The 27,762-nt window shown below is 39.8% G+C and overlaps 1 protein-coding gene across 6 annotated transcripts in view; it reads left to right on the top strand.

Moving 5' to 3' along the window:
- Ccdc15 (coiled-coil domain containing 15) overlaps positions 1–24,981 on the top strand; it is a 70,774-nt gene extending 45,793 nt beyond the window's left edge. For 5 of the 6 annotated variants that reach the window (XM_060371727.1, XM_060371739.1, XM_060371746.1 and 2 more), the window contains 4 exons: positions 17,532–17,708; positions 18,163–18,311; positions 19,571–19,722; positions 23,287–24,981. In XM_060371727.1, coding sequence (XP_060227710.1) covers positions 17,532–17,708; positions 18,163–18,311; positions 19,571–19,698 — 454 coding nt within the window. In that variant the 3' untranslated portion in view covers positions 19,699–19,722; positions 23,287–24,981. The remainder of the gene's footprint in view (positions 1–17,531; positions 17,709–18,162; positions 18,312–19,570; positions 19,723–23,286) is intronic. The other variant, XM_060371730.1, reaches the window with a different exon arrangement.
- Positions 24,982–27,762: the final 2,781 nt, after the last annotated feature.

Here is a 27,762-nt window from a genome sequence, read left to right as displayed (position 1 = left end):
ACTCAGACAATTAGGAATAACACTGCCTCAAGACTCAGCTATACCACTGCTAGGTATATACCCAAAACTTGCTCAAGTACACAAAAAGGACATTTGTTCAACCATGTTTGTAGCAGCTTTATTTGTAATAGCCAGAACCTGGAAACAACCCAGATGTCCATCAATGGAGGAATGGATACAGAAAGTGTGGTATTTTTACACAATGGAATACTACTCAGCAATCAAAAATGAGGAAATCATTAAATTTGCAGGCAAATGGTCGGATCTAGAAAAGATCATTCTGACTGAAGTATCCCAGAAGGAGAAAGACACACATGGTATATACTCACTTATATAGACCTACAAGATATGATAAACATAATGAAGTCTATATACCTAAAGGAGATAAACAAGAAAGCAGACACGAGGTAAGATGATCAATCCTCACTTAGAAAGACAGATGAGATGTACATAGGACATATGACAGGAGTCTACCGCAGAAGGCATCTGAAAGACCCTACCAAGCAGCGTTTCAAAACAGATACTAAGACTCATAACCAAACCTTCGGCAGAAGGGGAGCTAGTATGACGGGGAAAGGATAGGAACCTCACAAGGACCAAATATATCTGGGCACAGGGTTTTTTTCTGAAACTGTTTCTTCAACCAAGGACCATGTATGGATATAACCTAGAACCTTTACTCGGACAAAGCTCGTGGTAGCTCAATAACCAGTTGGTTTCCCATAGTAAGGGGAACAGGGACTATCTCTGACAGGAACTCAATGGCAGGCTTTTTGACTTCCCACCCCCCAAGGAAGGAGGAGTTCTGCTAGGCCACAGAGGAGGACTTTGCAGCCAGCCCTGAAGATACCTGATAAAACAAGGCCAGAGGAAAGGGGAGGAGGTCCTCCCCAATCTGTGGACTTGGAAAGGGGCAGGGAGAAGCTGAGGGAGGGAGGGTGGGATGGGGAGGGAATAAGGGAGCGGGATACAGCTGGGATACAGAGTTAATAAAATGTAACTAATAATAATAAACAATAAAATACATATGCACTCACAAAAAAAGAAAAATACATATAAAAAATAAAAATAAAAAAAAAAAACAGATTGCACTTAACAAGTGGCAGAACTGGGACTTTATCCCAGATTTGATAATATTATCTGATTTTTCGGAGTCTTTACCATGGCCTGTCGCACGTGAACAAAGCCAAGATAATCTAGAATAGAAGGCAGTTTTAAGAGTGGTTTTAAGGAAGAGTCCTAGATCTGTGGCTTGTGCTACCAGGTGAATGAGATACTCTTGAATACATTTCCCAGGAAGTAAGTGTGATAGAGGATAAATTTTAGACTGGGGCATATGGTCTTGAGGTACATAAACATCAGTAGGAAATGTTAAATTCTTCTTGTTGTTATCATTAGAGAGATGGGTTTTATGTAGCTCAGTTGGTCTGGAAATCACAGTGTAACCAAGGATGCTCTGAACATCTGGACTTGCTACGTAAAAGCTCCTGAGTGTTGGGATTCCAGGTGTGAGCTACCATGCTGAGGATTGAGACCGAGGTTTATGCCATGCAGGTGTAACTGAGCTCCGTCCCCAGCCCTTGCTAAATAAATCGCTAAAAAATAATACTTTCAGAATCAGAGAATGGGAGTTATGGAAAGGGTTGAACAGGAAAGTGATGTGAGGAAAGATTGAGACTGTGCTAATGGACTTTAGGATTTAGTCCTGTGGGTCAGAGAGGCTGACTCACACTTTTATGAGAACGTAATTTTCTAGCAGAGCACCTCTTACACTTAAGAATAAGCCTGTTTTTTCATCTTAGAAGCAGAATTCCTTTTATTTGAACATACTATTTATTAGTGTTGACAATTTTCGTAACTGCGCAGGAGGAAAATCCAGGGAGTCAAAAGATAAATCCCTATTTTTATTTCTATCCCTTTATTTTACTTTTACATTATAAAGGATTAGTAGTGTCTATGGCCTTACTATACAGAAGAGGACTGAGTTATAAGAAGAATTTTTGTAGTGCATGGTGTATACACCTTTAACCCCAGCATTTGGGAGGCAGAGGCAAGTGGATCTCTGTGAATTCAAGGCCAGCCTTGTCTATGTAGTGAGTTTCAAGCCAGCCAAAGCTATCAAATAAGACCATGTCTCAAAAAACAAAAAGTTTTTTAGTTGTGAGGTTACATTTTTATGTTATTTTACATACAGAATGTTTTTAGAGTACACTCCAAAAGTGTAATTTTTGTTTGCCTTTTTTTTTTTTTTTTTTTTTTTTGAGACATGGTTTCTCTGTGTAATGCTCTCTGTACTGGAACTCACTCTGTAAACCAGTCTAGCCTTGAGCCTAGAGATCTCCCTGCTTCTGCCTCTTGAGTGCTGGGATTAAAGGCATGAACCACCACACCTGGCCAGAAGTGTAACTCTCAGTCTACTTGTTTAGTTGTGCAAATGCCCCGTATACTGAATTTACAGACCAACTTGCAGTCTCTCAGATTCTTATCTCTCTTTTATTGAAAATTGGATACTGGTTTCAGAATACCTTTCATTATTACCAGAGAAATGTTGTAATAGTAGTCACACTATTGTTATGACTTCCTCTAGTTTCTATTGTGTCAGTAAAGGGTATGTTTGCATAAGAAGCTTTGAAGACATCAGAGAATAGGAGCTATAGAGCAGTTGTTTATTTATCAGCCTTTGTAACACTGTCATTTTGGATTTTATGCTTCTTTCTGAAAGTACTCTATGGTGGTTATTCTTATCCTGAGAATTCTGGCCACAGCTACTATGGATTCTTTTTCTAAGAAAATACCTATGAGATATCCAGTGGAGACTTGAATCCTAGGAACATAATCTAAGACAGTGCTGTAGCTTTGTGAGTTATAACAAAGCTTTGTGGCTGTGGGTGGAAACTGAAGTAGAAAGAAGCCTTCGGTTAAGTCACTTGGGTTAAGTGAATATCAGGAAAAAAGGAAAACACCTACTAGAGCTTTAAGGAAATGGGCTTGCAAAGCAGACAGAAAGAAGGATGAGTTTAGAGAGGTTTGTGAGGAAACCTAACAAAAAATTTGTTCAAAGGCTGAGCAAGAAAAGTTTCAAGAAAGAGGGAGGAGTGAGTAAGGAGAGAGCAAGTCAGTAAGAACAGGAAAGTGCTCCCACAGTTCCTTAGCCTTTTTTCCTTTGTTCCTAAAGATTCTTTTTAGATATTTTCCTACACACCCTAAAATGTTAGTACACAGAATGCATTGTTTATGTAGGGTAGCCTTTTGGAAGGTCACAAATTATTGTAATACTTAAAAATTTTTGTCCCTTTAGGACAGTATTGCAGAGAATACATGTGCTAAATACATTAAGTGATCTTAAAGAGTTCCTTTACTGGAATGCTAAATCTGTAAGCTGTTTCAGAGTTGGTGAGGAAGTGTAGAACTGGAGGCTGAAAGCTGAGATAACTAACTGAGGAGAAGGACCTCTAAGTGGAGGCAAGGAGTTAATGCCATTACTTCTGCCTTGTCAGCAATACCTAAAATGTCAGCTCAAATAAAAAAATCATCCTAGTAAGAAGGAAGTCTTTATGAAGTTGTTTATGCTGCTTCTTGTAGTACCCAAACTAATATGTACATTGAATTTGATGCTTATCTTTTCTGTTGTGTCTGTTTTATTTCATCATTGAAAAAAAAATCTCATTCTGCTTCATTACTGACCTTAACAAATGTGATATGAATGTCCGCAAAGTATGCTTCTTTTCCTTCTTCTTTTTGTTTTTTCTTTGTTTGTTTTTCCAGTCAGGGTTTCTCTGTGTATCAGCCTTGGCTGTTCTGGACTCACTTTGTAGACCAGGCTAGCCCCAAACTCAGAGAGATCTACCTGCTTCTGCCTCCCTGAGTTCTGGGGTTAAAGGTGTGTGCCACCATGCCCGGCTGAAAGTATGTTTCTTAGCAGGCTGTCTTATGAGATGTTATTTGATCAATGGTCTCTGGAAACCCACTTGTAGGCACACTGAAAGAATGTTTTACTGGTCCCTTAAGTATTCTCAGTATAGTCAGTTTGGTCAGATGAATCACTACAGAGCAGAATTGTGGAGGGATGCTTGGTAGCCACCATGACATTGTAGATACAGCAGTTGTCCACACCCTCAAAAGCCTGGGTCATCATAGCACAGTAAAATGAAGTAGTGAGCAGGGATAGAGAGATGGTTTAGCAGTTTAGAGCATTTGCTGCTCTTTTAGAGGATCCAGGTTTGATTCCCAGCACCAACTAATGGTAACTAATAATTATCTGTAACTCCAGTTCCGGGGGATCTAATGCCATCTTCTGGCCTTGGTGGGCATCACATGCATTTCTGCACAGAAAACTATATAGACAGAACACCAGGCTGAGACTCATAGCCAAACATTGGACAGAATACATAGAATTTTATGAAAGGAGATAAAAAGACCTGAAGGGGACAGGAGCTCCAAAAGGAGACCAACAGAGCCAAAAAAACTGGGCCCTGGAGGTCCTGTAGAGACTGATACCTCAACCAAGGACCAGGCATGGAAAAGACCTAAAACCCCTGCTCATATGTAGCCCTTAGACTCAGTCTCCAAGTGGGTTCCCAAGAAAGGGGAGCAGGGGCTGTCTCTGATAAGAACTCAGTGGCAGGCTCTCTGATCACCTCCCCCTGGAGGGATGCAGCCTTGGCAGGCCACAGAGGAAGACAATGTAGCAAGTCCTGATGAGACCTGATTGGCTAGGGTCAGGAGAAGGGGAGGAGGTCCCTCCCCATCAATGGACTAAGGGAGGGGCATAGGAGAAGAGGGAGGGAGGGTGGGATTGGGAGGAGACAAGGGAGGGGGCCACAGCCGGGATACAAAGTGAATAAATTGTAATAAATAATAATAATTAAAAAGAAAAATAAACTAAGCCACATAAAAAAGAAATAGAACTCAAAATAAAATAAAATAAAAAGAAATAAATGTTTTTAAAAAGTAAAAAAAAAAAAAAACAGGCCTTTAATTCCAGCACTAAAGGCACAGGCAGGCAGATCTTTTTGAGGTCAAGGCCAGCCTGGTCTACAGAGCAAGTTCCAGAATAGCCAGGGCTACACAGAGAAACCCTGTCTGGAAAAAACATAATACAACATAACAAAACAAAGAACAAAAACAAGCAAAACAAAAAGTTCTTTTGTTTATAGATCCTACACCAACCCACCTGGGACATCAAGTTGAATCAGGACTAAGTGCATCCTCTTCCACTGAGGCCAGACAAGGCAGCCCAGCTTGGGGAAAAGTGATCCAAAAGCAGGCAATAGAGTCCATGTCAAAAACAGCTTCTGCTCCATTTGCTAGGGCACCCACATGAAGACCAAGCTGCCTATCAGTGCAGGGGGCCTAGATCCAGTCCATGCGTGCGTGTTCTTTGCTTGGTGCTTCAGTCTCTGTGAGGCCCTATGGGGCTAGGTTAGTTGACTCTGTTGGTCTTCTTGTGTCAGGCTTACCTTTTAAGTTTTGCATTTTAAGTCTTTTCTTTTTATTCTCTAGCTTATGTTGAAAGCAACATATGTTAAAGTCAGTGTCATCTGTGTGTGCCTGTACTGCCATATCACCTGTCTCACATTCCCAGTGCAGTGCCTCACATGCCTTTAAATCTTGCTCTTACCTGGTATACAAGGGATTCCCTGTGCCCAGACTGCAATAAGGAGACTTCTCACCTCTGCCCTATTACACCTTTATGTTGTGTTGCAGTTTCAGTCATACCATAAAAACTCTTTTTATGCGCCTTGAGAAATACTCAACTTGGATTTATAGGGGTAGCTTGGAAAATACCAGCAAATGTGGGAAGGCAGTTGTGAGAAAATCCTTGCTTAAAGTGGCTTCGTCTCTCTCTCTCTCTCTCTCTCTCTCTCTCTCTCTCCTGGGAGTGGCTAGCTATCAGAATATGGATGAATTGGTTCCACAATGACAACATCGATGCCTGTTTTTCTGGTTCCTGATCTTTTAGGTTTTTTTGTAGAGTAACATCTAGAACTTAAATTTAATCTAATGGAGGCTTTAATTCCCCCTGGAGCTCACAACCACTGCAGTTCCAAGGCATCTGACACCTGTTCAGGCTGAACACTGAAGCACTTAAAATAGTGAAAGTATAGGAAAAGTAAAAGTATGAATTTGCGTTGTACTACTTTTCAGAAGATAATCTCACTTGTTATAAAGTACTTTTAGCAGTTGGGCTGGACAGCATGTATTTATGAGTTCTAGCCTTGACAGAAACTTTTTGTTTTTTGTTTTTTGTTGTTTTGTTTTTTGGTCTGGGGGATTGAACTCAGGCCTTTGCAGCTGCTAAGTGTGCCTTCTACAACTTTGCTATATACCCCTTGCAAGTCATGTTTCCTAACCAAAGCTCTTTAAATTTTTTCATGATTTCTCTCATTGTACTCACTGCTAATTTTCTGTAGATTTAAGTAGATCTAGTTTATTGATGTGCAGGAATTTATACAGACAGTATAAGAGTTGATTACGTGGTTGTTTTTTTTTTTTTTTGTATGTCTGTGTACATGTTTGTGTGTGTGTGTCCCTGCATTTATAGTCCAGAGTATACATCAGATGTACACCCTCAATCAGTTTTTACCTTGCTTTGAAAAATGGTCTTTTGTTGAACTTGGAGGTCAGCATTTCAGCTAGACTGGCTGGCCAGTGACCTTCAAGGATTTACCTGCCTCTGCTTTGCCAGTATTGGGATTACAGACAGATAGATGCCTTTGCATCTGCCATTTTCATGGCTTCGAGAATCCAAACTCAGACCCTCAGGCTGATATGGCAAACACTTTACTGACTGAGCCATCTCTCCAGCTTAAAAGTTGATAAGTTTTGACATGTATACACATGAAACCACCATTAGTGTCATGATAGTAAACATACCTGTTGTGCTGGCTAGTTTTATGTCAACTTGACACATGCTAGAGTCATCTTTTAAAAGGGAGCCACAATTAAGAAAATGTCTTCCTATGATCTGGCTGGAGGGCATTTCCTTAATTAGTGATTAATTGGGGAGGGCCCTGCCTATTGTGGGTGATGTCATTCCTGGGCTAGTAGTCCTGGGTTCTGTAAGAAAGTAGAGTGAGCAAGCCAGTAAGCAGCAACGTCTGTGGCCATTGCATCAGTTCCTGTCTCTGTGTTCCAGCCCTCCTTGAGTTCCTGTCTTGACTTCCTGTGTTGTTGAAGAATATGCCTAATCTTTTCCTCTCCAAATTGTTTTTTTGGTCAAGGTCACAGCAATAGTCATCTGTCATCCTCAGAGCTTTTGTTATGTCTCTTGGCAGTCTTCTGTATCCTCTTCTAACCCAGGCAACATTTGTCTGCTTTCTGGTATAGTTAAAATATGGTTTGCATATTTTAGAGTTATATTCAAGCATGCTTTGGAAATACTATGGGTTTGGTTTCCAACCACTCCAATAAAGTGAATATCACAAAAGACAGTCACTTGACCTGTATTCTCACTGCATATAAAAGTTATCTTTATATCATAGCATAGCTTATTAAATGTGTAATAGTATTGTTCCTAAAAATATATACACTTTTTAAAACTTACTTTTGGTTCTTTGTGAATTTTATGTCATGCACCTTAATCCCACTCATGCCCCTGTCCTCTCACACCCACCCTTCACCATTGCAACCTCCTCCAAAAAGGAAAAAAAAAATCTCGTTGTAGATGTTGTCATGTGTTACAGTGTGTCCTACAGTGTACCCTTTTCATCCACACTTCTTTGCTTGCAAACGTTTATTGTAGTGAGTCATTGGTCTGAGGCTTCTGGTTTCTACACTGTCAGTACTGAAACCTCACGGGGACTTCTCTCGGACATCCTGTTGTTGCCCTGGGTCATGGAAATCCCATAGTTTTCGATCTGTAGGATTGGCCCTTTCACATGCTCTAGCAGTAGATATTGGGGTGGACCAACTCAAAGCCCTGGATCTGGGCCTGGGAGGTATCTGAGCTGGTCAGCCTGCCTGCTCTCCTGCACACACACCTCCAGGGCAAGCTCTCTATCACTGCTCCAAATCTCATCCAGTCCTGCAGTCAATAAGAGACAGAACCAGCTCTGCTGCTCTCATGCACCTGGGTGGGCTCACTCGAATCCTTACCATCAGGGCTCATTCTTCCAAGTATTGCAGCAGGCAAGGGGCTGGGCCAACTCTTCCCTTCTCATGCCCCACAAGGTTGGCTCACCCAGAACCCTCCTCCCTAACACCAGCCAGGGCCAGCTCTACCCTACTGCCTGCTTTCCTGAGTGTCACAGCTGGTGAGGGGCAGGGACAGCTGTCCCACTTTCATGACTCCAGGTCTAATTCTCCTGCTTGCCGTAGGTGACAAGGGATGGGGGTGGGTGGAGGTGCCACTGTACAGCAGACAAATTTTGGTGCGAGCTCAGGGCAGTTCACCTGTGCCCCTACCACTAGGGTCAGTTCTGCTGTGCGTTCCAGGTGAGGTATAGGGCCCACTCTCCCGAGTGCTACAACAGGTGAAGAGCAGGGCCAGCTCTCCCACTCTTACGACGCTGGGGCCACCACCAACCAGGGCTAGCTCTATCCTGAGCCTGCTCTCTGGAGTGTCACAGCTGGTGAGGGATAGGGCCAGCTTTCCCACTTTCATGACTCAAATTCCTGGATCTGGGCTCTCTTGCATGCTGCAGGTGGCAGGGGGTAAGGGTGGGGGGTTATCTCTTCCCTTACCCATGCAACTGCCTGGCAGAGAAGTGGTGGGGGCCAGCTCTCCCATGCTCACTTCCCCCAGCTCAGCTCTGCTGTGCTGTGAGGTTAAAATGCAGGGCCAGCCCTTCTGAGTGTTGCAGCTGGTGGCCTCATGATCTCTGGAGCCAGCTCTCCCATGATGCCCAGGGGAGCAGTAGGGACAGTTCTGCATAGCCCTCAGATATCAACATGGCCCCAGGAAGCAGCCAAGGGTGGCAACACCCCTTCTCTTCCCCCAGCTGCTGCAGGGTCAGAGACCCAGACATGACCACAGGCGAGGACCTCACTGTGGCCTTAGGTGATATCACCGGCTACTCACATCCAGCTATTCCTCACTACCCTCTAGTTCTGCCTGTCTTCATTGAGCACACATCTTTCTGCTTCTCTTTCTCTTACATTTCTCTACTTCTTACTTGCTCCTCTTAGTGGCACTTGTTGTCTCTGGGTGTATGGGATCATCTCAGAAGTAGTCTCCTGAGTGCTATACCCTACCTGTGTAGTGTGGCACAGGGCAGGGGTCATCTGCCTACCTGGGCATGGGTGGGGGCCAGACTGGCCCTAGGCAGGGGTTGTCTCATCTGGGGCTTGCTCTCCAGCCTGGCAGCATGGCACCTGGCAGGAATCATCTCAGGCTTGCTCCCCACCAAGGCCACACTGCCCCAAGTGAGAATTGTCTTGTCTCTGGCTTATTCCTTGCCTGGGCCTAGTGGCCCTAGTGGCAGTGGTCATCTCATCTTATCTCTGGCTCCCTCCCTGCCCTCAAATATATACACTTTCATTAAAAATACTTTTTTAGGGCTGGGAGGTGCTGGTGCATGCCTTTAATCCCACACTAGGGAGGAAGAGGTAGGAAGATCTTTGTGATTGGAGACATTGGAGGCCAGGTAGGGCTACATAATGAGACTGTGCCTCAGTTAAATTCTTTATTAGTAGAAAGGTTGAGGATCATCTGAGTTGTTGATAAATTGTAATCTTTTGATAGTGGAATCTCTTGTCCTTATGTTAATGGCTACAGACTTATCAGAGTAATGGTTAGTGAATATTGGAATGGCTATGGAAATTTTTCTTTTTTCTTTTTTAGACAGGGTCTCTCATTCACTTTGTAGTCCAAGCTGGGCTGAATCTTGCTGTGTACCCCAGACTAGCCTTGATCTTCTACAGATAACCCAAATTATTGTACTTGAATAATAGTTTCTTACAATAAGATAACAGTACCATTAACTTACTCTTCTTTTAATGAAAGATATCTCTTTAGTACATAGTCCTACTTGATAGCATTTGCCCATAGTAATTCTTTCAAATTTGTAGTTAAGGGATGGGGCTGTTGCTTTGCTGAGTTAAAGAATGATTGCCTAACTATTGTGTAGCCCTAGGCTTGATGTCTGGTACCAAGAAAGAAGGGTGTTGGAGAATTCTAAGTAGAGGAAGAAGAGAGAGGGAATCATGAGTTAGAGCCCTAGTCCATATAATGAGATCCTGACCCTGCTGCCGCTTCATGACTGCGTTTTTATAATGTTCTAAGTCTCTCATCTCACTATGTGCACAGCAGCTTAGCAGGAGTAGATTTCTTATCCAGAAACCATGTTCTTTCTTTGTTCACCCCTTGATTTTAACTCCTGATCATTTGCAACAAGTCTGTCAGAATTAGTTGGATTTTCAGGCTTCATTTCAAATCCTAGTTTCTATGTTTTTTCTTCTTCATGCTGTAGCTACTTCCTCCTCTTAAGTATTGAATCTCTAAATGCCAGCAATAAAGCTTGGCATCAACATCACCTATGCTCCTGTTAACAATATACTTTATTTAGCCTCCTGAAGAATGGTTCTTACTGGCAATGAATCCTTTCCAGAACACATACAGTTTACACTGCTCAGATCTAGTACAGCTATCTAGCATAGGAGGTGTGGAAACAACATTGATCTCTTCATTTATCTTCATGAGAGGTCTTGGGGATCCAAGTTCATTGTCAACAAAAATTACTCATTTTTGTTTCAGAAGAGACTCTTTTTGTTTGTTTTCCCTAAGAAGTACTTCTTAGCAGTAGATTTAAACTACTCAATGAATAGGCTAAGGCTGTAGCTTACTTGGTAGACTGCTTGCCCAGCACACACACACACACACACACACACATCTGTGGGCCTGATCTGCAGCCCCACAGAAACTATGTGATAGTACACACCTGTCATCCCAGCACTCAGGAAGAGACAGGAGGATCAGAAGTCATCCTTGGTGTCTACGTTAGCCTTAATGTCATCTTGACACAGTTCCTTGAAAGCAGAAGCCTCAATTGAAGATTTGCATGGATGAGGTTGGTCCATGAGTGTATCTGTGAAAAATTGTCGTGAATATTAATTGATGTAGGCAGACCCAGTGCATTGTGAGTGGTACTGTTCCTCAGGCATGTAGTCCTGAGCTGTATAAAAAAACTAGTTAAGCATGAGGGACTGAGCTTAAGAGCAAGCCAGCAAGCTTCATTCCTTCATGGTTTATGATAATTAGGTTCCTGGTTGACTTCCTGCCCTTGACATCCCTTTATGATGGATGTGACCAGAAAGTGTAAGACAAAGTTTTTCTTCACTTAAGAAGAGACCAGAAAAAAATAAAATTAAAAATTAAAAAAAGACAGGACCAGAATGTTTTATCACAGCAACAGAAAGGAAGCTAGAACACTTGACTACATGGAAAATTCCAGACCAACCTGGAACACATGGGACCTGTCACATAATTTCTTTCCATAAACAATATTTTAAATGGGTGTTTTGTCATTTAGGCTCTGTTCCATTTAGGACACAAGCAGAGTAGACCTAGCATTATAATCCTTAAGGACTTTCAGATTGGGAAATGAGCATTGGCTTTAACTTAAAAGGAGCTTTAGCACCTAATCAGATAGTCATCTCATTCGTTGAAGCTTTGTAGACAGGCATTGACTTGGTCTTAAAGCTCCAATGAAATTTGTAAGCAACCGTTAGTATAGGCATATATTATCATTTGTCTTAGCTAAGTACTTGTCAAAAGAGATAGGTGTATATTAAAAGAAGCTGTCAAACTGTTTTCCAGAGTTGTTGTGCCAATATCTTGCAAACAGAGAAAAGCCACAGGCAAGAAGTAGATCTAATCCAGAAGAGATGTGTTTTGTTTTGTTTTTTAATTTTTTTTTTATTTAGCCTTTCACAGTCTCAGGACATGAACAAAATAGAGACAAATTATTTGCAAAAATGTAATATGAATTGTCTCTAGTTCAGTTTTCAGTAGAATCATTATTTCTACCTGAGACTTTATGAGCACACTGTTGACTGCTCATACTTCTATCAGCATTCTGAAAGAATCAAAGAACATGTTAAGAGGGCAGCATATTATAACCAAGTAGGTTGCACCCCAGAGACAGACTGTTTGGTGCCTAACAAGGCCAAAAGACAAAATTAGATCCCCTGGAACTGGAGTCACAGGTGTTTGTGAACCATTGTGTGGGTGCTGGGAATTAAATTCAGGTCGTCTGGAAGAGCAACCTATAAACTGCTGTGCCATCTTTCCAGACCCCAAGATACATTTTTTTATATGTGGTACTGTGGATTTATCCCAAGGTCTCATGTATGGTAAGCAGGCCTCTACCACGAGCTATATCCTAAACCCAATATATACTTTAGTATCTACTTTTAGATTTTAAATGTTTGGATTTTAAATGCCAGGTATGATATTTAATACTAGCAGTTTTACTTGTGAGGCAAAGGCAGTTGAAACGGTGTAAGTCCAAGGCCAGCCTGGTTCATATTTTAAGTTCCAGGCCAGTCAGACCTATGTAATGAAACATTGTGTTAAAAAAAAGTGTGGGATAGAGCTCTTTTTTTAATCTGTTATCATTTCTTTACTCTGAAGTATATACTGGCTGATATCATATGCACATATACATGATCTATACCTGACATATTTCCATATATATGCTTCCTTTTAATTACTCAAGTACAGTGTATCTTTTAAAAGTTATTTAATTTTTAACTTATTCATTTAACGTATATGGGTGTTTTGTCTGCATATATGTATATACACCATGTACATACTGTGCCCAAGGAGGCCAGAAGAGACCATCAGATTCCCTGAGAATACCCACCATCATATGGGTGGTAGGAATGGGTCATGGGTCCTCTGAAAGAAAACCTGAATTTTAATTTCTCACATTCTTTTTTTGTTTCTTTTGTTTTGTTTTCAGGCAGTTTTGCTATTTGCCCAGGCTGGACTTTAACTTGTGATCCACTTTCTTTGCCTTCTCATAAGCTGGGATTACAGATAGACCATATGCCTAGTACTTTCTGTCAGTGTGTCTGTCTGTCTCTGAGACAAAGTCATGTAGTTCAAGCTAGCCTTGAACTGTTAGTCCCCCTGCCTCTGTCCCTTAGACATTAGGATTACAGGAATGTACCACATTCAGTTTTATGTGACGCTGATTTGAACCAAAGGCTAGTCTCTAACTCACAGAGATCCTCCTGCCTCTGACTCCCAAGTGCTAGGATTAAAGGTGTGTGCCACCGTGCCTAGCTAGGTTTTTTTGGTTTTTGGTTTGTTTGTTTTTTGTTTTTGTTGTTGTTTTGGTAACTTTGGCTTGCATTTCCTTGATATAGTGAGTGATGATACTGTTTTACATGCATATTGGCCTATTTGTATGTCATCTTTGGAGAAATGGCTACTGAATTTCTTTACCTGATTTTTAATCTAATTTTGTGCTCTTTTATTTGCATCCCCTTTGCTGTGATTCACTTTCACATTTCTGTCTTTCCTATGTTTTCAGATTTACATTTCTGACAAAATCATATTTAGTGTCTTTTCTTTTCTCAGAAATTGCAGCTTCCTCCCCCGGAAGATCTCAGTCTTTTTCATGTTACTACTTCTAGTTCAACATGGGCTTTCACTATGTAATGTTCGTCAAGCTAGAACTCACTTTATAGATCAGGCTGGCCTCAAACTTTGGATGATCCTCCTGCTTCCGCCTCTTCAATGCTGAGATGTGTATGTGCTATCATACCCAATGTATCTTTATTTTTGAACATATAGCATATGGCCGTAATAACTATATGAATGTCCTTCTATTTCATTTGAATACAACATTCTAGTTGTACTTAATCTTGATTGATGATTCTGTTCATTATGAGTTGTTTTCTGCCTCTTTTGCATACTTGCTATCTTATAAAAGAAAGCATTTCATTGGGACTTGCTTACTTTAGAGGTTTAGTTCATTATCATCTTGGTGGGGAGCATGGCAGCATGTAGGCAAGCACTGGAGCAGTAGCTGAGAGTTTTACATCCTGGTCCATAGATAGAGAGTCTGTCTGGGCTTGACATGGACTTTTATTTTATTTTATTTTGTTTTATTTTATTTTATTTTGGACAGGGTTTCTCTGCATAGCCCTGGCTGTCCTGGAACCCTCTCTTTAGTCCAGGCTGTCCTCAAACTCAGAGATCCACTTGCCTTTCAAGGGCTGGAATAAAGGTATGCACCACCATGCCCATCTAGGGCTTTTGAAACCTTAAAACACACCTCCAGTGGCACACTCTCTCCAACAAGACCACACATAATTCTTTGAAATAGTGCTTGGTCACTCTCTGGTGACCAAGCATTCAAATCTATGAGGCTAAGGGAGCCATTCTCATTCAAACCACCACAATTAGTAATCTTTGATTGGATATCTCTACAGTTTGTTTTTTGTTTGTTTGTTTGTTTGTTTGTTTGTTTTTCCAATGTGATACAAACCTAGACATATCTCAGGAAACGGACTCTTAATTAAGAAAATGCCTCTGTAAGACTGGCCAGAAATAGAAAGCCAGTAAGTACCCTTCCCCCATGGCTTCTGCTTTGATTTCTGCCTCCAGCTTACTGCCTTGAGTTCCTGCCCTTACTTCCCTCATTGATGGACTGTGACTTTCGAGTTGAAAAATGAAAAATAAACCCTTTCCTCCTCAGGTTGCTTTTAGTTATAGAGTTTATGACAACAATGCAAATCCTAAGAAAGTATCTAACACTGTGATTTAATTTTTTATTTTTTGGTAAGTGTATTGCTGTTTCAAATGTGTTTTGCTCGGGACTCCACCAGGTTCCATTTGAATTCTTCCCCCCGTGCTGTTGTCTAGAAACTGAAGATACTAATGGTTGACATTAATAGGGGTTGCTTTTCTGTTTCTCATCTTTTAGGAACTATTGACTTCTGCTGATTGATGTGTCTTAAAAGCTGTTATTTTTGGTATTTTATCTTATTTGCTCTATTTTATTTATTCATTTATTGATTGGTTGATTGATTGGTTTTCTTGAGACAGGGCTTCTTTGTGTAGCCTTGGCTGCCCTGGAACTTGCTCAGTAGACCAGCCTGCCCTTAAACTCACAGAGATCCACTTGCCTCTGCCTCCCAAGTGCTGAGAGTAAAGGCACATGCCACTGCTGCCCAGTTGCTTTTTAACTTTCTTTGGTGTGAGGACAAATCTGGTCCCTGTTACACTATCTTGGCAGTGGCAAATGTCCTGCCTACCAGTACTTTTAGCCTGAGCCTGTTCTTTTGCTGGGGTTCTTACAGAAAATGTCTTACTATTTCTCATTTCTTTCTGAGAGTCCATCTAAATAGGTGATTAGAAGGTAAGCTCAGGTTCCCAATCCCACTGGTCCCCAGTCCACCTGTGAAATCTGTTCTGTTTCCCCTTCCCTGGGAGATTCTCCTGCCCATCCCAATCCCTTCTTTACTTAATTTCTCTGGGACTGTGGACCGTAGCATGATTGTCTTTTACTTTACAGCTAATAACCACTTATGAGTGAGCACATGCTATGCTTGTCTTCCTAGGTTTGGGTTACCTCACTCAGGATCATCTTTTCTAGTTCCATCCATTTGCTGCAAATTTTATGATTTCCTTGTTTTTAATAGCTAATTAATATTCCATTATGTAAATTATATTAATAATATAATTAACGTTATATTAATATTAATTGATTATATTAATTAATAATATTAATTAATTATATATACCACATTTTCTTTACCCATGAGGGATATTTAGGTTGTTTCTGGTTTCTGGCTATTATGAATAAAGCTGCTATGAACATAGTTGAGCAAGTGTCCTTGTGGTAGGCTGAAGCATCCTTTGAGTATATTCCCAGGAGAAGTATATGGGGTCTTGAGGTAGATCAATTCACAGTTTTCTGAGAAACTGCCATATTGACTTCAGAGTGATTGTATAAGTTTTACTCCCACCAGCAATGGAGGAATGTTCCCCTTGCCCTGCATCCTTACCAGTATGAGCTGTCAGTTGTGTTCTTGATTTTAGTCATTCTGACAGGTGTACGATGGAATCTCAAAGTCATTTTGATTTGCATTTCCCTGATGGCTAAGGATGTTGAAAGTTTCTATAAGTGCTTCTCAGCCATTTGAAATTCCTCTTTTGAGAATTCTGTGTTTACATCTATACCCATTTTTAAAATTGGACTATTCATTTTGTTGCTGTCTAGTTTCTTGAGTTCTTTATATATATATATATATATATATATATATATATATATATATAGGATATTAGCCTTCTGTCAGATGTAGAATTGGTGAAGATCTTTTACCATTCTTATATTTATGGTTGTGAGCCTAGCCTTTAACTGCTGAGCTATCTCTCCAGCCTTCTTTTACCATTCTTTGGGTTGCCATTTTGTCCTATTGATGGTGTTTTGCCTTGCAGAAGCTTTTCAGTTTCATGAAGTCCCATTTATTAATTGTTGATCATGGTGCTATTGGTGTTCTATTCAGGAAGTTCAGGTTGTATATTGAGGTCTTTGATCTACTTGGACTTCAGTTTTGTATAGGGTGATAAGTATGGATCTGTCTGTATCCTACATACTGACATGGTGCAGAGGGAGGGAGGGAGAAAATACGGGGAGAAACAGGTAAAATTGGGAGGCATTTCAGGGACAGGTGGAAACCCTAGTGCAATGGAAATCCATGAAATCTATGAGAGTAACATTAGCAAAAACAACAACAAAAAAAACTCCTAGTTGGGGGACACAGAGCCTGATTTGAACATGTTCTGTAACCAGGCAAGGCCTCAAGTGGAGGGCTTAAGCCACCAACCCAGCCACAAAATCTTTAACCTATAGTTGGTCCTAGAGTGTGCTGGGACCAGGACCTTGCAGAACCCTCATCAAAGAGACCTGAGAGACTTTATCCAGCAATTAATGGTAGTAGATGCAGAGTCCCACAGCTAAACATTAGGTGGAGCTCAAGGAGTTGTGCTGAGGATGGGGAGGAAGGAATCTGAGGGGTCAGTGACACACTACGGAATCAAATTTCTGAGATTCAGGGATCTTTGAGAGATCAGGAATCTGTACGGATCTGACCTTGGTAATACATACATATATGTTATGGCTGATTAGCTTGGTGTTCTTGTGGGAATCCTACCAGTGGGAGTGCATGCTGTCCCTGACTCTAGCCTATTTGTGGACCCTTCCCTCCCCCCCACTGGGTTGTCTCATCCAGTCTTGATGTCAGGTCATATATGCCTGGTCTTCTTGTAGCTTGTTATGCTGTGCTTGTTTAACGTCCCTGGGAGGCCTGCTCTTTCCTGATGGGAGGTGGGAGAGAAGATCAGTGGGGTGGAGTGTGGAGAGAGACTGCAATTGGAATGTAATATATGAGAGGGAAAAGAAAAGAAGATAAACTCAGGTCAGCTAGTACAAGCACTTTTTGAAGATGCTCTTGGATTACTAAATTGATTTTGTGATCCCCATTTTGAGGGAATTTCTTGAGTTATTTGAATCAGGGAGCTAATTTTGAAGAACAGTTTTAGAAAATTCATAAGTATGTTTTGTTTCATACAGACTTAAGAAAAGAAAAGAACAACAGCGCTATGCTGAAGAGCAGAGGCTCCTAAGAATGAACTGTCATGAAGAACCTTATTCAGAAAAGAAGATAAGTGATGTTTTAGCCCAGCTACAACTTGAAGAAATAAAAGGAGCCAGAGAAAAACAACACAAGAGAGAAAAGGAATATGAAAGGTGATTTTAAACATTGTGCCTGAAATTCTGGCTCAGAAGGGACCTAGTTGAAAGGCTTTCTCATATTCCTTAACAGACTTGGTTTAGCCTGGTGGTGGTGGCCCAAGTCTTTAATTTTAGCACTCAGGAGGCAGTGTTAAGTGGATCTTTGAGTTTGAGGCCAGCCTGGTCTACATAGTTAGTTCCAGGACAGCCAGGCCTACACAGAGAAACCCTAGCTCGCAAAAATGAAAGAGTGAGACAGAGACATTGTATGTCTTCTCATACTTTTCCTTATTTAGTGTGCATACTCCAGTACTGTTTTGATTAGCTGGGACCTCTTTTTTCCTAGTGCCATTTCCCACTGCCTAGGAAGACTAGAGGTACAAAGCATAGAAAGCTGGCCATAACATTAGAATTTATGCTTATTCTCCTCCTAGTAGTTGATTTACCTGGCTACGCTGTGTTTTTATAGATATGTAGAAGCTTTACGAGCTCAGGTCCAGGAGAAAATGAAGCTTTATAACATCACTTTACCTCCATTATGCTGTTGTGGTCCTGATTTTTGGGATGCTCATCCTGATACCTGTGCAAACAACTGCATTTTCTATAAAAACTATAGAGGTAAGTTTCTTAAGGAAAAGTTGAGTTCTGAAGCAGTTAACATAAATATTTATATATGTTTATATAAATATATGTAGTGATTGTGGTACTTTAGAATTTATTGATAACTTATTATACATATGAGAGATTGTATTTATACCTTTGTAAAACAATTTTTGTAAGACAAGAACAATTATGGTTTCTGATTGGTCCTGTTTATGGTGGAGAAGCATTTTCAGCTCATCACACTATACAGAAGAAGATCCTCCCTTAATTGAACACTATTAAGATTTTTTTCTATAAACTACAATTAATATAAAAAATAAAAAATTAAAAAAAAGTTTTTCTTTACTGGGCAGTGGTTGTGCACACATTTAATATCAGCACTTGGAAGACAGAGGCTGGAAGATCTCAGTGAGTTAGAGGCCAGCCTGGTCTACAGAATGAGTTCCAGGCTAGCCAGGGATACACAGAGAAATCCTGTCTCAAAAAACAGACAAACAAAAAAATAAAAGAAGGAGGGAAGGAAAGAAAGAATAGTTGTCCTTTTTGACTAAATTAGGAGTCTATTATCCACATACTTTAATGGTGTAAAATACAGACTTATTAGTGTATAGCCATATTAGACTGTCAGTTCTGCTGGGGACACTGTTTTCTGTCCAGCCCTGAGTACTGAGTTATCGAACATAGGAACTTTTTCAGCCTCACATAAACACTGAAAATGATGCCATTATTTATATTTTTTGTGTGCTTAATCTGTGTGAGATGGAGATAAATTTATCAATCCTATGAGTTACTTTAAAACTTCTCATGACAGCGTGAAATACATGAAATATTTTATGTACTTCTCTCTGGTCTCAGGCTGTTCTCCAGCTTTATCAAACTTCCTCTTACACTTTTTGCATCTCATACACTTAGTTCTCTACCTGTAGTGCCTTTTTTTTTCTTTCCTCCTTTTCCTCAAAAGCCCACTTTAAATGGCACAGCTTCTCATATCTATTCAGTGTTCTCTAGTTCATTCATACCTACCTTCATATTATAACATTTTGTATATGCCTGTGGTGTGGAAGCCCTTCGCTGCATTATTTTTGTTACCAATTTCTGTATTCTCTTTTCTTTCCTTACGGAGTATTCACTCTATTGTAAGTACTCAATAGGTTATTCGTGGCTAGAATTAATGCCTATGGCATTTTGGGTAAAGAAGCAGTACTAATAGGAAAAAGAAGTGGCTATTGTGGATAGAATCTAACTTTACTCATTATTCAAACCTTCATTTGCAGCATATAATCGGGCATTGCATTCAGTCATCAATTCTTCTGATATCTCCGAGGGGAACACAACTCTTCGAAATGCCATTCGTAATTTTGCTTCTGCACATAGACGGACTTCAAAAAAAAGTCACCAATAAGAGTATGAATCAGTGCCACGACCGGTAGTATTTCCACCTTCATTTAAAATCAACCACAGAAAATTATTTAGGAAAGGCTGTTAAAGTGTGCAAGATAAATTATCTGAAAGGAAAGCAATTCCACGTAAGAACTGTCTTGGACAGTTATAACTAGATATCTGTCTTGGAACCAACATTGAAAGTTTACTGCTAAACTTGTCTCTTCTTTGGTTTGAACCATGTAGAACCTGTTTTTTGTTTTTGTTTTTTTTTTAAGTGATTATAAAAGATTTCTCTAGTTTTTGCTGGATTTAAAAAAAATGTCTTTTAAGCTTTCTTTTTTCTTTGTCTAATTAGAGAAACTCATGAGAAACCTTTGACATTATCTTACATCCTTTTAAAATTGTACTTTTTCATTTTGTTTTGTTTTTTTTTTTTCGAGACAGAGTTTCTCTGTGTAGCCTTGGCTGTCCTGGACTCACTTTGTAGACCAGGCTGGCCTGTAGCTCACAGAGATCTGCCTGCCTCTGACTCCTCGAGCGCTGGGATTATAGGCATGCACCACCATGCCTGGCATCACATTATTTCTTGATGCCAAATTTGAAATGGCAGGGATGAAGAGATGGCTCAGAGGTTAGGAGCACTGGCTGCTCTTCCAGAGGTCCTGAGTTCAATTCCCAGCAACCACATGGTGGCTCAAAACCATCTATAATGAGATCTGGTGCCCTCTTCTGGTATGCAGGATACATGCAGACATGTATACATAATATACAAATCTTTAAAAAAAAATTGAAATGACTGAAAACAGTAGTTGGGGGCTGGAGAGATGGTTCAGTGGTTAAGAGCACTGCTCTTCCAGAGGACCCTGGTTTAATTTCCAGCGTCCTCATGGCAGCTCATAACTGTCTATTACTCTAGTTCCAAGGAATCCAGCACCTTTACACAGACACACATGCAGTCAAAACACCAGTGCAGATAAAATAAAAGCAAATTAAAGAAAATTTAAAAGACAAAAACCACCATTTAGACTGTGTCATAAAACAAAATAAAGGCCTATACTCCTAGCCAGGCTATTGAAAAAGAGTCAAAGTTACATGAATGATAAGACTGACCACTTATTTAACTACATTAATTAATTACCCAGTTTAGTCAGAGTCCTTGAAGTAAGTATATATTTTCTTTGGTCTTAAATAATTAAATTTTAATAGCGCTGTTTAGATCTAATTTACATCTACACAGGCCCCCCAAACACAATTTAGTGATTTTTACTACAATTCAGTGATTTTCCATGCCATTACTAAGAAAACACCATGATCCTACTTATGGGTTTATATGCAAAAGAATTAAAAGTAAGATCTGAAGTAGAGGCTTGCACGCTTTATGTGTAGTCGCTCAGAATACTCTGTCTGTTGATGGAGAGATGGATTAAAAGTATATGCACACTTGAAGCAGAAGGGTTTTTAGGCTTCCAAAAGGATTCCTGTTATCTGTTTCGACATGGTGCTAAAATGAAGTAAATCAGTAAGACAGAAAGACAAGTATTATATGATGCTGCTTATGTTAGATCCAGAAAGTGGTGAGACTTTGGAAACAGAAAAATAGTGCTTGCTAGGAGGTAAGAGGAAATGAGGCATTGTCATTTAATGGCACAGAATTTTAGTTTTTCTGGATTAAAATGTCCTAGAAGTCCGTTTTCATAAAGTATGAATATGCTTAACTACTGAACTGTACATTTACAATGTTACAGTGCTAAAGTTTAGTCTGTGACTTTTTTTTAAATCTTTTAAAAAATATTTCATTTAAAAATTTTTAATTATTATTTATCAGTGGGTGGGTCAGAGGGGTATCTGATCACCTGGGGCTGGAGTTACAGGCAGTTGTGATCTGTCTGATGTAGGTACTGGGAATTGAACTCTGGTCCTCTGCAAAAACAGTATGTGCTCTAAACCACTAAGCCATCTCTCCAGCCCCTAGCTAATGTGACTTTTTTAATGTGTTAAAAAAAAATTGCCTTCAAAAACATTACAGCTTTTTTACAGTTCATTCACTTTGTATCCCAGTTGTAGCCCCCTCCCCTCATCTGTTCCCAGTCCTACCCTCCCTCCCTCTTCCTCCCCTATCCCTCTCCCCTAGTCCACTGATAGGGGAGGTCCTCTTCCCCTACTGCCTGACCCTAGCCTTTCAGGTCCCATCAGGACTGCCTGGATCCTCTGGGAGAAGTGATCAAGGAGCAGGCAACTGAGTTCATGTCAGACAGGGACTGTCTCTTTTCCCCTTACTAGAGGACCCTATGGAGAAAGAGCCATCTATGGGCTACAGCTGAGCAAGGGGTCTAGGACCTCTCTATGCAAGGTCTTTGGCTGATGCATCAGTCACTGCAGGAGCCCCTGTGCCCAGCTTTTTTGGCTCTGTTGGTTTCCTGTCCCCTCTGGGTCCTTGTATATCCCCCTTCTTCCATAATACTTCCTGCATTCTACCCAAAGTTTAGCTGTGAATCTCTGCATCTGCTTCGATTCCCTGTTGGTTGGAGTCTCTCAGAGGATATCTATGGTAGGCCCCCATCCTGTTTCCTCCTTTCTACAGCATCTGTTGTCTATCCTTGTGAATGAGAATTAAGCATCTTTCCTAGGGTCCTCCTTGTTGTTTAGCTTCCTTAGGCCTGTACATTTTAGTATGTTTGTCCTATATTATATGGCTAATATCCACTTATAAGTGAGTATATACCATGTATATCTCTCTGCTTCTGCTGTACTTCACTTAGGATGATCTTTTCTAGTTCTATTTGCCTGAAATTTTCATTATTTCCTTGTTTTTAATAGCTGAGTAGTATTCCACTGTATAATTTTTTTAAAAGATTTATTTATTATGTATACAATATTTTGTCTGCATGTACACTTGCACGCCAGAAGATCTCATCATAGATGGTTGTGAGCCACCATGTGGTTGCTGGGGATTGAACTCAGGACCTCTGGAAGAACAGCCAGTGTTCTTAGCTTCTGAGCCATCACTCCAGCCCCCTCCACTGTATAATTGTATCACAATTTCTATATCCTTTATTCAGTTGAGGGACATCTGGTTTGTTTCCAGATTCTGGCAATTACAAATAAAGCTGCTATGAATGTAATTGAGCAAATGTCCTTGCTGTATGGTTGAACATTTTTCGGGTATATGCCTGAAAGCTTGGTCTTGAGGTAGCACTATTCCTAGTTTTCTGAGAAAATGCCAAATTGATTTCCAAAGTGATTGTATAAAGTTTACATTCCCACCAGCAAGGCAGGAGGATTTCCCATTCTTTATATCCTCTCCAGCATGTGTTATTCTAGAGTTTTTGATCTTAGCCATTCTGATGAGTGTAAGATGGAATCTCAGAGTTGTTTTGATTTGCATTTCCCTGATGACTAAGAATGCTGAACATTCTGTCAAACATACAAAAACAGCAGAACACTGAAAATTGTGCTCAGGTTTGAAGGGCTCTTGAGCTTTCGTTAATTCAGTATTCCTTGACTCACAATGAAGAACTCTGCAGTTTGTCTAAAAATTAGTGTATATCCACTGTACATAACTTAAGAAAAAAAAATTTCTCATGCTAACTTAACTTCTCTTTTTCAGAGCTAAAGAATGTCAGCAAAATGCTATGTCACAAAGAAAACCACAGACATCCTGAAGTTATTGGAAGCCATCATACTGTCAACAGATCTAGCCTTACAGTACATGCCCTGAACTATAGCCCTTCCAAAAGGCATTTTCCTCACGCCAAGCAAGAAACATCAAGAGTTTGTTTTTGTTGCTTTGTTTACAAATTATAGATAATGTCTAGTTTTCAGCTTGGGGTTTACAGCCAATAACCATGCTAATATCACTTCACAAACTGAAAACAAAGTGCCAGAAATATGTTCAGTTGCCTGGTCATACCAAAAGCAAAATGCAAAATAAGGAGAACACAAGAGCACCTTTCCATTTTAAAATGTTTGAAAACATTTTCAAACTGTACAACTGTACAACTTTAATACAGTTTCAGAAGCTCTAGACACACATGTTCACTTGAGGTAAACCCAAGGCTTTGAGTAGCTGCAGTGTGATTGTGGTCAGATCCTAAATTAAACCCAATGAGGACAATAGACACAGCTCAGATAAGATGTGTTGATCATGTTCCTCCTCTCTCTATGGTATTTGCAAGGAGACAGATAAACATTCTTTTTTAGCTGAGCATAGTGGTGCATGTCTATAATCCCAGTATTATGGAGGCTGATGCAAGAGGATCAGGATTTTGAGGCCAGCTAGGTTACATAAAACTCTCAAAAAAATTTTAAGCCAAATAAAATAGTTTTTCCTTTTGCTGCTGTTGCTGTTTCTCATCTTCTTTTTCCTCCTTTTTGTGAAATTCAATGGACCCTTTTCACCATCAGACTTTCCTTTCAATTATTACTTATGACATCCTTCTTATATTTTTCCCTCTGTTTCAATACCTTCCTGATGCATAGCTGCTTTTCTCTGTTACTTAAGCTGTCAGCATCTCACTCAACTGTTGGGTTTGTTTACCCACATCTACAAATAGAGAGTCCCAGGATTTGTGGCTTTGATCTTGGGTCAGAATTCTGAACAAAACAAGAAGAATTCAGTTAATAGTCTTTGGGCAGTAGTCGTGTCCTTTTCCTTCAGGCGTCCTGCAGGCTAGTCCACAGTCCTTCATTTCCCAAATGTAGTATGTTTTGTCCAACTTTGCCACTTCATTAGTTTTAAATTTCCCTTCCCAGAAGCTGTCTCCATTTCTCAGAGCACTTAGTAAATCCTTCAATATTGAGAAAGCTCTCTGGCTTTTCTTCTTGTGGTCTTTGGCTGTCTATATAAAGAGGGCATAAGCAGTCATTAAGCCCTTTGGTTTCTTGGGGTTACCTTTAGCCATCCTGACGTATTGTTTTCTAGAAAGCACAGAGCACAATATGAGGCTTCCTGACCTCACACTAGTGCTTCCATGACAACCAACTCTTAACATGATTGTTACTAATTAAAAATGTTAACAATAAAAGATAAGAAACCCATAATAGCAATTGCTCTTGAGTCTTCCCACTCTAAAAATCCCTTTCCAATCCTAGGTAACCCTTAATCTATTCCTTCTATATGTAAATTAGCCTATATGTGAATTCTCTTCTAAATGGAATGTACAATGTGAGCTCTTTTGTGACTGAACTTTTTTCAGTTAGCCTGATGTCAGGCTTCTCTGTGTTGTCGTATTCGTTAATGGTTCATTACTCTTCATTGTTGAATAGTATTGATAGTAATAATAAAACCATATTTATTCATTCATCAGCTGGTACACATTTACATTTTTCTACTTGGTTATTATGACTTCTGCTATGAGCAGTTGTTCTTAAGGTTCTGTAGGTACATATTTGCATTTTATTCATGGTATATAAGAGTAAAATTCCTGAGTCACGTGGTAGCTTTGTGTTTAACCTTTTGAGAAACTACAAACTGTTTTCCAAAATAGCTGTACCATTTTCTTCATTCCCTAGAATTTGTAAAAGTTTGTGTTCTTCACCAACACTCATCTCTCATCAGGTGGCTGTCATGTGGAATTTCACACTGGCTTTACTTTCCTCATAGCAGTTGATGGTGATCACTTTTTCTTCATGAGCCTGTTGGCTGTGTGGATCTATCTTTTGAAGATGTTTGTCAGATACTTTGCCAGCTTTATGATTGGGTTGTCCTTTTCTTACGGAATTAGGAGAGCCCCTAATGTATCCTACATGTGGATCCTTTATCAACTGTATCATTTCTATTTTCTCCCATTCTGGATTATCTTTTCACCTGTGTGTGTGTGTGTGTGTGTGTGTGTGTGTGTGTGTGTGATTTTGAGACAGAGTCCCACTGTAGTTCTGGCTGTCTTGGAACCTACTTTGGAGATCAGATACCAGGATGGCTTTGAACTCACCAAGATCTGTGTGGCTTTGCCTACCAAATGCTGGGACTAAAAGGTGTAATACCTCCTTTTCACTTCCTTAATAGTTTCTGAAGCTTGCAGGACACACCTAAATTTGATGAAATCACATTTATATACTTTGTGGTTTCTGCTTTTGCTATAGTCTGAAAAGCCATTACTAATTCAAGGCCATAAGTGTTTATCTTATGTGTTCTGTTACAATTCTTTTTTTTTTTTTTTTTCTCTTTTTTTTTTTTCTGTTACAATTCTTAAGTGTTTTTTTAGTTAGAGTTACTATCCAGCTTGAGCTACTGTGTGTGACACTTCATTCTTTTACATGTGAATAAATAGTATCCCACTATCACTTGTTAAAGACTCCCATTTGCCACATAGAATTGATTGTGAATGTGAGAGTTTACCTGTAAATTCTCAGTTCTGCTCCATTCATTGGTATGGAATACATAATATTTATACATGATATTTCTGGAGTACTGTAACTGTGTGGTAAGTGTAGAAGTTGACGATTGTGAGCCCTTCATCCTTGTTCTTTTTAGAGGTAATTTTACTCTTTTGAGTCTATGCATTTTCATATGAGTTTTAAGGTCACTTTCCTACCAAAATCAAAACAAAAACGCAAGAGTGGCTAGCTGTGTTCTGATAGGGAACATACTAAATTGTTGATTAATTTGGGAATATTTGCCATCTGACCCATGACCATCGGATAAGCACTCATGTGTCTGTCTTTAATTTTACTTGGCTGTGCTTTATATTTACAGCGGACAGAAATTACATGTCGGTTAAAATTGTTCCTAAGTATTACTTTTGATATTACTGTAAATGAAATTCCCTTTTCTTTCTTTTTCTTTTTTCTCCCCCTTTGAGATGGGGTCTTATATAACCCAGGCAGGCTTCAGGAATGGCCTTGAAGTTCTGAGGTCCTCTCCTGTTTCCATTTCTTGAGTGCTGAAATTATAGGCATGTATTACCACACCCACTTCATGGGGTAGGGATTGAGCGCAGGGTTTTGTGAGGACTGAGCAAGCACTTGGGCTACATCCTCAGTCCAGAGTTTTATTTTTAATTATTAGACAGATACACTGGATACTACTGCTTATGTGTGGAGGTCAGAGGACAACTTCAGAAGTTGTGTTCCTCCTGCTGTGGGATCCAAGGATACACCTCATATTGTCAGGCTGCTTCACTAGGCACTTATATCCACTGAGCCATCTCAAAAGTCCCAGCCAAGAATATGTTGGATCTCATCATCTTAAAATAGAATCTTACTTCCAACTTAGCCTTTTTCTTTTCTTGTATAATTACTTATCTTGTTACTGGTTACAACATCCTGCACAAAATTGTGCAGTACTTTAAGAGCAAAGAATTTTTTAGTCATTATGGCATTTATCATGTTTGATGAAGTTCCCTTTTATTACCAGCTTACTGAGTGTTGTTATCCTGGAATTGTTAGATTTTTGCCTGAACCTTTTTCTGCATCTAAGATTATCATGTGTTATTTGGGGGTTTTGTTTTTGTTTTCTCCTTCTTTTTGGTGTTTTGGATCAGGGCCTTTGCCATATAGAATAAGCCAGCTTCAAATTTATGCTCTTGCCTTAACAAAAAAAAAAAAAAAAGGTTTTATTTGGTTTTCTTGTGTTAATGCAACTTTGTTTTCCTAGGTTATGTTGTACTTGCTTTTGTTTCTTTGCTTCTGTTTGTTTTTTTTTTTTTTTTTCTGAAACAGGTGATTTGACTTATCTGATCTCAAGTTAATAGAATTATGATAAAAATTGGGCCATTGAATATCATTAGAAAACTTGAAATCTTTTAGTTTTAACTCTATAAATGAGTTTCGAGATCGATGTCTTAGTCAGTGTTCTATTGCTGTGAAGAGACCATGACCACAGCAACTCTTATAAAGGAAAACATTTAATTGGAGCTGGCTTGCATTTTCAAAAGTTTAGTCTATTATCGTTATGGTGAGAAGTATGGTGGCACAGAGGCAGATATGGTGATGGAGAAAGAGCTAAGAGTTCTACATCCAGATAGACAGCAGGAAGAGAGGATTTGAAATCCCAAAGCCACCTCAGTGACACACTTCCTCCAACAAGGTCACTCCACCTGACAGTGCCGCACCCCCGTAGCTGAGCATACAAATCCATGAGCCT

This window comes from Meriones unguiculatus, chromosome 1 (assembly GCF_030254825.1).
Source record: "Meriones unguiculatus strain TT.TT164.6M chromosome 1, Bangor_MerUng_6.1, whole genome shotgun sequence".
Taxonomy (NCBI): domain Eukaryota; kingdom Metazoa; phylum Chordata; class Mammalia; order Rodentia; family Muridae; genus Meriones; species Meriones unguiculatus.
The sequence above is the reverse complement of the archived record's forward strand: the minus strand, read 5'-3'. Positions and strand labels throughout refer to the sequence as shown.